The 10072-nt window shown below is 42.8% G+C and overlaps 1 protein-coding gene across 1 annotated transcript in view; it reads left to right on the forward strand.

The window, feature by feature from the left end:
- The window catches only part of GORASP2 (golgi reassembly stacking protein 2), a 29124-nt gene extending 21153 nt beyond the window's left edge, over nucleotides 1-7971 (forward strand). The window contains exons 8-10 of the mRNA XM_082465460.1: nucleotides 4005-4091; nucleotides 5110-5220; nucleotides 6831-7971. Coding sequence (XP_082321586.1) covers nucleotides 4005-4091; nucleotides 5110-5220; nucleotides 6831-7171 — 539 coding nt within the window. The 3' untranslated portion in view covers nucleotides 7172-7971. The remainder of the gene's footprint in view (nucleotides 1-4004; nucleotides 4092-5109; nucleotides 5221-6830) is intronic.
- Nucleotides 7972-10072: the final 2101 nt, after the last annotated feature.

Here is a 10072-nt window from a genome sequence, read left to right on the forward strand (position 1 = left end):
TTTTTGTTTGTTTGTTTTGGTTTTTTTCAACAGCTTTCTGGAGATGTAGTTCACATAGCATTCAATTTACCCATTTACAGTATACCATTTAGTGGGTTTTGCAACCATCACCTCAATCAATTTAGAACATTTCATTACCCCCAAAAAACACCTTGTACCCGGTCACTCCCTGTTTTCCCCCAATCCCACAGGCCTAGGCAATTACTAATCTACTTTCTCTTTCTAATCTAGACATTTCATATAATATGTGTGGTCTTCTGTGACCTTCCTCTCTGGCTTCTTTTCCTTAGAATAGTGTTATCCAGGTTCATTCATGTCATAGCATATATTAATAATTCATCTTTTTTTATGGCTAAATAATGTTCCATTGCATGGATATGCCACATTTTGTTTATCCATTCATCGGTTGAGAGACATTTGGATTGTTTCTACTTCTTAGCTATTATGAATAATGCTGCTGTGAACATTTGTGTACAAGTTTTTGCATGGACATATGTTTTCATTTTTCTTGGTTATATACCCAGAAATTAGAATTGCTTGGTCACATGATACAGTTCTTAACTTGGTATGTTGATAGAGTTTATTTTTCCCTTTCCTTTATTTATTTATTTTTAACATCTTTATTGGAGTATAATTGCTTTACAATGGTGTGTTAGTTTCTGTTTTATAACAAAGTGAATCAGCTATACATATACATACATCCCCATATCTCCCCCATCTTGCGTCTCCCTCCCACCCTCCCTATCCCACCCCTCTAGGTGGTCACAAAGCACCGAGCTGATCTCCCTGTGCTATGCGGCTGCTTCCCACTAGCTATCTGTTTTACATTTGGTAGTGTATATATGTTCATGCCATTCTCTCACTTTGTTCCAGCTTATCCTTCCCCCTCCCCATGTCCTCAAGTCCTTCTCTATGTCTGCATCTTTATTCCTGTCCTGCCCCCAGGTTCTTCAGAACCATTTTTTTTTTTTTTTTTAGATTCCATATATATGTGTTAGCATACGGTATTTGTTTTTCTTTTTCTGACTTATTTCACTCTGTATGACAGACTCTAGGTCCATCCACCTCACTACAAATAACTCAATTTCCTTTCTTTTTATGGCTGAGTAATATTCCATTGTATATATTTGCCACATCTTCTTTATCCATTCATCTGTTGATGGACACTTAGGTTGCTTCCATGTCCTGGCTATTGTAAATAGAGCTGCAATGAACATTGTGGTACATGACTCTTTTTGAATTATTCTTTCCTTTTTTTAAATCTCCTGTTTTCTGGTTTTCTTTCTTTATACCAAGAGTATATTATATACTCAATTAATGTTGACTAAGTGGATGAAATACTGTGTCATTGTTTAGTTTTATTTCATTAATAGCCTTTTATTCTTGAGCTCTTTTTTTAATATTTATATTCCAAATTTGATCATATTCCACTTTGTTCTCGAATGGATTTAAAACAGCCCATCAAGATGCAGTTAAGGTCAACAGTATGATCCCTGGAGTTTGTCCCCTAGGTTCAAATCTCAGACCTTTTCAGAGTCTTTGTTTTATTTCCCAAAGATATGTATGAAATTTAAATTTTTTATTTTTTATAATTAAAAACTTGAAACATATTCAAAAGTAGATGACTATTAATAAAGATTCATTTGCGTAACAAGTAGTACAACCAGCCCCCACCGCCCAGCATCACCAGTTATCAGTACGGTAACCTACCTCCCTACCCCCTGCTCTTTGCTGGGTTTTTTTCCCAGCTTTATTGAGGTATAATTCGCATACCATAAAATTAACTCACTGCAAGTATAGAATTCAATGATTTTTAGTAAATTTATGGAGTTGTGCAATCATCACCACAGTCCAGTTTTAGAATATTTCCTAGATGACATTAAATGTTAATGTCATCAGTATCAAGTCATGGATACATTTGGAAGAGATTTTAAAGTTTATTTCATTCAAGCAGTGTTTGAGTTCTTTTTATGATATTAAGATTTTTTTCTTACATCGCATCAGATGTAAGAAATGGGTTTTTTTTTTAATTAATTAATTAATTTATTTATTTATTTATTTTTGGCTGTGTTGGGTCTTCGTTTCTGTGCGAGGGCTTTCTCTAGTTGTGGCAAGTGGGGGCCACTCTTCATCGCGGTGCGCGGGCCTCTCACTATCGCGGCCTCTCTTGTTGCGGAGCACAGGCTCCAGGCGCTCAGGCTCAGTAGTTGTGGCTCACGGGCCCAGTTGCTCCGTGGCGTGTGGGATCTTCCCAGACCAGGGCTCGAACCCGTGTCCCCTGTATTGGCAGGCGGATTCTCAACCACTGCGCCACCAGGGAAGCCCCCAAGAAATGGTTTTTTAGTTTATTCCTGAATAGACTTTCCAAGACAGCAATCCAATCTGTGTCTGATAACTCTCACCAGGCTTTACAGTAAGTGTTCCAGTGCAAAGTGTTCTGGCTTTAGGAGATAGCTGACATCTCTCTTCAAGTTCCAGTTTCTTTTGAGAGGCATTTTAAATCTTCCCTAATTACATTACAGTTATATTGTCATGTAAGCACATGCACTGAGATCCCTGGTCTTATTACACTGTAGAGAAATGGTTTCTTGAATATTAAAAGACAGAGACGTAAATAAAGCAGAAATTGCTCAAAGGAGACTGAAAGAAATCAGCATTTTCACTTTGAGTAAATAAATTTAAAAACACTCAAATGTTCTAGCATTATAACATGTGAGAAACCACTTTTTGTTAAGCATTTATTTTTCTGTCTTTGCCTTAATTATATTGCTGCAAAGTAGCCCAAACAGTAACTGTAGAAACATTAAAGTATGTGGTTTAAAAAAAAACCTCTGTAGATTTGAAAATTTTGGATTAAGAAATTTTCAGAAAATGAATATATCATTTTGAAATGACATTAATCGATGTGACCCTCTCACACTTCCTGTCTCCCTTTCTTTTTCTGCCCCTTATCATAATGTAAATTTCCAGAAGGTAGTGATTTCTATTTTCTTTATGCTGTAAAGTTCCTCAGTGCCTAGAACAATGTCTGACATACAGTAGGTGCCCCCCACCCAAACTTTAAAGACTGAACACACCAACCAACCATCCAACCCCTTTGAGAATCTGATAAAACAAAGAACCCTCTTCTATTTTTGCATGGCTCCAATTTCTGCAAAAAAGTAAGTACACTACTAAATAAATTTTAAAAGCTATCTGAAAATGGTTGCTTCAGACTTTTAGGCACAATTCATTCTTGCTACCATATTTAAGCAGATCTCTGTAAGACAAAATCTAGAATCCATGTGCAGTATTACTGTTGTTTGGACATCAGCAAAACCTCCCACATGAGTAGGTGGTAAACATTAATAGGTAATCTTTATTAGGTGGTATCGTAAGAGTTACTTGAATGTAAAGAACATGACCTCCTCAAACTAACAGCAGTAAAAGTGGGAATGTACTAGACTTCAAAGGAGTGTCCCAGAATCTAAGGTCAAAAGGAAATGAAGATTCAGGAAGCCAGGTCATTCTCCCCATCTCTGGAGGTCCACATGCTCTTCTGTCTCTTTCAGGCCATGTACATCATTCTCTTTCACAGACCAGAATTCACTGTTTCATGGGGCACATAGCCCCCCAGCAGCCCCAGGTGTACGTGGCCTTTTAGGTCAGGAGCCCAATAGAGACTGATTAGGATCCTTGTGTCCCATTTCCAAATTTCCAAAACAGTTTTCTAATCCAGCCCTGCTTAGGTCAGGAGTAAAACTCTTACCCGGTTTTACTTAGCTGCGGAGGGCTTGCAGAGCCCCCCGCCCTCTTGGCTCATGGTCTGCTAACAGCCATTGCGAAGGGCCAAGGGCAGAGCAGGTGGATGAGCTGTGGCAGTGATGCAGCCAGAGACCAACTGACTAAAGTCACACTGAGTGAAGACCTGACCACGGCGGGAGGGAAGGGACTGAAGACTGTCTGAGATAGTCTGCTCATTCCTTATCAACTGAAATTTTTAAAAGGTTGTGCTTTTATTTTAGGTGTACCAACAGTACCATTATTGCCACCACAAGTAAACCAGTCCCTCACTTCTGTGCCGCCAATGAACCCAGCTACTACATTACCAGGTAAGCAGCTGGAGACATATATGTAATAACAATAGCTTTACTGATATTTTGCATCTTAGAAAACAGTGAAAAAAATTTATACCTTTGGGTGACTATTTATGTCTTTTACTCTCATTCTATCTCTGCTGTAACTTTGTGATAAGTGAGACCAAGTGGCAATGAACTGCTGTCACCAGCTAGTCAGCTGCTGAGCCTTGGGCTCCTTAACCCCAGCCAACCATCCTCCCTGCCCCCAGTGCAGCCTGAGGCAGGAATAAGGAGTATATAGACTGTCCGTCCTTCAGCACAGGGCTTTCTGGTCATTGTTTAGTGAATAAGACATTGTGTCGTGGAGGAGAGCAGTCCTTACTTGAGTCTTCAGTAGCTCTAATGTTAGGTTAGATTTTTGTTTATTTCACTTACTGTGAAGACCAAGTCCCTTTATCCAGCAGATAACGATCAGATATTATTTCAGTGATCAAATATACTTGCATTGTGAGAGCCTTTAATTGTATGGCTAAAGATGTCATTACACAGACATATTAAGCCATTAACCAAATGTGTGCACACACAGAATGATAAAGGAAGTGTGGTAAAATGTTAACATTTGAGAAGTTTGAGTGAAAGATATACATGGGGATTCCTCATATAAATTAGCAACTGTAAGTCTGAAATTAAAAAGGAAAAAGAAAAAAAAAAAAAGCTGAGAGACTGTAAACCTCAACCATCAAAGAAAATCAGTTCCATATTTGCTGAGATAAATCAGCCCCTTCTCCAAGACACAGGCCAGCATCATTCTTGCTTTCGGGTTCAGAAGTGTGTGTTTGTTTTAACCCTTACCCACTTAGCCATCTAATCACTTAGGTATAGAAGGATGCTTCACTTGGGAGAGATTTTGTTATTGTTACTGTTGTTACGATACAAAACTGCCACACGCACGGTAAGTGGACTTCTGGTATTCTCACTTTGAAGTGGGTAGTATTTTCTTCAATATGCGAGGATTGGATGGTTTATCTTTTGTCCTCTGCCTTCTCTTCAGGTCTGATGCCTTTACCAGCAGGACTGCCAAACCTCCCTGCCCTCCCCAATCTCAACCTCCCTGCCCCGCACGTCGTGCCAGGTGTCAGCTTACCAGAGCTCATGAACCCGGGTATGTTGCCCATCTTGCCTTCCTAGGACTCTGTCTAATAAAAAGCTTTATCCAGGAAAGGCAGTCCTCTATTTCAGTCTTTTTCTGGCAAGGGCAGATCAGTTTAACAAATTTCAGCTGCTTCAAATAAAAATCAATCTTTTTTATTTAAAAAGCTTGAAAAAGAAGAGGAGGAGGAGTGTCTTTGTGATGCTCCTCTGCCTGGCTGCCTCCCCGCCCCGCCCCCCCCCCCCCCCCCCCCCCGCCCGCTTTCTCCTCTCCTGCACCTGACAGCTCAAGCACCACAAAGGCCAGCTGTAGGAATCAGGAGCAGTGGCGTGGCCTTGCTGGGCTCAGTTGGATGGGAGGTGTGCGCAGTCCACTCAGTGGAGGCAGATGAACTCCCTGTGATTCTCCTCATGTTTTGGGCAGCTGCCACCCGGGGAGTAGTGATACCTGTTTTGCGTGGCTGAGGCTAGCTGGGCCTGCTGCTTGATAAATATTCTTCATTATTAACAAATTTTTTATAACAAAAACTGTGAGAGATTTTAGCTACAAATAGTTAAGTTCACAGATATTCAGAGTGTTTACACTCAGATTTTATGCACTGATGAAAATGAAGCAGCAGAATGTCCCCACAAGTCTGCTCTTCTGGTTAATGATTGCCCAGATTATCTTTAGCTTTGAGATGGCCACAAGTCAGGTCTGACTTTTAATTGCTAATCTCAGGAATTTGGCCTATCAGTGATGTCAACGAGTGATCTTATTACACCGTGGTGTACATTGCCACGTTTCTAACGGCCCCTGTTGTAAAACTCATCATCTACACGTATTCGTTACCCATTTGCTTTTCAGCGCAGTGGGTTAAAAAACAAATGAAGTCAATAAGTTCAAACTAATGTTTACTGTCTCAGTGCTCCCTTTGTCTTTTCTTTTGTGCCCTGTATTCTTGGCTTCTGGCTCTGCCCTTTCCCCAGATTGACAGACTCTAAGAGCATTAAGGGTTTCACCAGGCCCCAGGTTGCCGCAAACCTGTTTTACAACCTGCTTTTCCTTTGTTTCTTAAAGAAGTAATACTCCTTCCCTTCATCTGCATTTTAAAATCATTACAATAAACCTGCCAAGTGTACTATAAATAGTTATACTATAAATAGATATAATGGCTGAGTACTTCTGGTGAGGCTAATGCCAGGGGGTACACAGCAGGCCCCTCCCTTGTGAAACGTTCACAGGAGGCCTGGCCCCTGTGTCTCCTCTTCCTCTTGTCTGTCCAGAGGGCAGCTTAAATCCACCTGCAGCTTGCCCGGGAGAGTGGAGTCCTCCTGCTGGGCACTCCGTGTAGCTGCATCGCAGGCTGGGTGGGCTCCTGTCCATCCTGGCTGGGAGAATCATTTCCTCCCTGAGCTCTGGGCTGAGTCACACGAGGGAACCTTTCCTCCTGGCCAGCTGGTCCTGCAGTGAATATTTAACTCTGTCCTGGCCTCCAACTGAGGATAATCAGAAGTTGTGATTTGTATTGTCTCTCCTCAGCTTCAGTTTTCTTAACGAAATGCAAATTAATAGTCGTGTGATGCTGACTGCTGCTCTTCTAGTGCTGGGAGGATGTGTGATCTATGCCGTTTTTGTCCTAGGTTTGCCACCTCTTCCTTCCCTGCCTCCCCAAAACTTACCTGGCCTTGCATCTCTCCCCATGCCATCCGAGTTCCTCCCGTCATTCCCTTTGGTTCCAGAGGTCTCTTCCGCAGCAGGCTCCACAGAGCTGCTGTCCTCTCTCCCACCCACCGGCAGCCCACCCTCCGACCCTGTCCCGACCACTGCAAGGGCAGATGCTGCGTCCGCACTCACCATGGGTGTGACGCCCGCCACTCCCAAGGCCCCGGCCACTGTTGAGGACAGAGTCGGCGAATCCATCCCAGCCAGCAAGAAGCCTGTCACTGCGGTCACGGATGCAAATGCCTCTGAGTCACCTTAGCTTTGGACCGGCCTTCGGAATTGGCGTGGTGTGCTCATTTCACCACAGGAGTGTGTCTGGAAATGCAAACTATCGTTAATTTCATACTAGTTTGTACCGTATCTGTAAGCATCCTGTAAATAATTCTAAGGGGAAAACTAAGCAAGAGGACGTGGGTTTGTATCCTGCCAAGTGGGGGTGGGGCTCATGGGCCGGGGAAGGAAATGTCAGGAAGTGCTTGTATTTTAAAACAACCAAAAAGAATTGTGAGGGTGGCTTGCTGCCAGGTTTCCACTGCCATTCTTGGGGGCATCCGTCCTTGGGAAAGGTGGTGACAGGGTGTCTGCTAGGCCCCCTGTCCTCCTGCTGCTCCTTCTGTAAGAAAATGAAATACTTTATGCCTAATACCCACACGCAACATTTCTTGTATTTTGTAAATCATTTGCGAGAATGCAGACCACCTCAGTAAACCGTGAAAGGAAAAGATATTTTACTTTTTGGTCTCTGAGAGTCACATCTCTATTAAGGTTTACACAAAAATTCCAATGAAAGATGTTGTTAAAGTTACACTATGTGCACTATTAATTGAACATCTTTTTATTCAGCCTATACACAGATCTTTGTTTTGAGCTCTCAAAAGTACTCAGACAACATTTTGTAACTGCTGCCGTTGTTATACGTCCACCAAAAAATGGCATTTAAAAAGAAATAAAGATGTTGCACAGTTTTAAACCAGAAGGTGGCACTTTGTAGCTACTTATAATATTATAGCTATACTGGGAAGCATAGATACAGCAATAAATTACAGTAGTTTTGCTTTTCTTCTTGTGGTACATTTAAATTACAACTCCTGACTGCCATGGTGCATTCGTTCCTCTCCAGCGCATCACACTGCGTTCATGTAATTTTTCATGTCTGACGTTTGCTGTCTCCTTAATTTTCTAAGAGATGGTAAGTTATGTGGAATTGATTTATTGAATGAAATTAAATGCATATTATATCTCTGTTTTTTAAATAAGATGAAAGATTGATCGGTTATTGACCTGGCACTAGCATGAATGTTGCCAGGGGAGCAGTGCGCGGAACTGGTCTGTGATCACTAGCTGGGAACTAGAGTTATCAGTGCCCACCCGGTGCCAGCCAGTTTCTAGGATAGGTCCATTTCTGGAGCCAGGTTTATACTTAAAGCTAAATGATAAAAGAAGCCTCCACCTCTAATCATAGCTCCTTCTGTTTGCATTATAAATATTTCTAGAATATTTCTCTCAGTTAACAATCCTGTTTTTTGAAATGGAGCTTATAACAGGTAGGGAAAATATTCACAAGCATAACTTAAATGTTACAACTTTTTACTTTCCAGGATAGGAAAAGTTGAGTTGTTATTACTTTCTAAAAGATGTTCATATTTTTTAAAAATGTTAAGGAGATACTTAATGGAAAGCAAGTAAGTAATTTTTAAGCTTTAAAGACAGTTTCTTTAACAGTAGTTTTTCCAGTGCAGTGATTCTTAACTCTTGTGAGGTCACAGTTCTCATCTGAGCATGACAGCAGCCCTGATGACATCTTCCCAGAAAAATGTCTATAAGCATATAAAAAATACTAAGCTCTGGGGAGAGAGAGGGATTCTTAGTACTCAGTTGGAAGATGGGCACAGACTTGGCCCAGATTGGCTCATTGGATCTTCCTGAGGTGGAAAACACTTATTTTAGATATTCTCTGCTTCCTTCAGAAAAACCAGTTTCGGTGTTTATAGACAGTAGCATATCCTGTACCAGGGGCCAGAAACACGGATGTAAAAGATAGTGTCCCTACCAGTAGACCACGCACTGTGGCCTTGTAGAGGGACAGCATGGGTGGTCAGTGCTCAGGGCACTCGAGGATAGCGCTCTAACCATGGAGGTGTGCCCCGCAGTGAGGATGGCAGTCAGAATTAGCTTCGAACCCCTGGGTCGCTCAGTGTGCCTACGTTCACGTGAGAGGCACGAGGCAGTGACAGGGAGGGCGCTGGTTTGAATAGGCCCGGTTATCAGAACAGTTCTCAATATAACAGTGGTTTAAACAAGCAAGTTTATTTTCTCTCCCATGTTCAGAGTTGGAGGTGGTCTGGCTGAGGCAGGACCAGCCCTTGGCAATGTCAGAGACCGCAGCTCCTGTCTTGTAGTTCTGCCTGGTGTGGTTTCCATTTCCAAGGTCGTCACATGGGCCCAGATGGCAGCCAGAGCCCCCACCATGCCCTCCTCGTTCCAGCCAGGAGAGAAGGGCCAGCCCCCCTCTTGGGGGACATTTCAGAGAAGTTTCACGCAGCACCTTGGCCTACATTCTTCTGGCCAGTGTGGAGTTATATGGCCACTTCTAGCTGAACGGGAGGCTGAGGAATGAAGCCTATGCTGTCATGTACTGAGGAGGAAGAAGAGTGACTAGTGAGGCCCCGTGAGCAGCCCCCGCCGAGCCCTCACGTGGCCCCCGCACAGCACCTCCGTTTGCCCAAGATTCGGTGGAGCCAGAGGAGGCAGTTTGGCCAGGGTGCTGGGGCGGGAGCAGGAAGATTTCTGAGAGATGACATTTGATATGAAGAATTATTTAGGCAAAGGAGAGGCAGAGGCCATTTGAGGTTAGAAGAATGAATGGTGAGGAGTAGAGCGCACGGGGCCAGATCCTGAGTGCCTGGCTGGGGAGTTGGGACTTTGTCTTAAAAACAGGAGTCATTGGAGGATTTCCGTGCGGACAAGCTCATCTGCATTTGAGGAAGCCTGTCCAGCAGTGGAAGCCGGAGGGGCAGTCAGCCCTGAAATGAGCGGAAAGGAGGGAGGAGCTTCAGAGCAGACGGAGGAGACTCGGGAGGCTGCTGTCACCTGAAGGCCACTTTGGTAGCTGAATAGTCTGTGAGGATAACTTCATCTTTACACTTTGTGTTCCTGTTTT

This window comes from Balaenoptera physalus (genome assembly GCF_965194825.1).
Source record: "Balaenoptera physalus genome assembly, chromosome: 6".
NCBI lineage: Eukaryota > Metazoa > Chordata > Mammalia > Artiodactyla > Balaenopteridae > Balaenoptera > Balaenoptera physalus.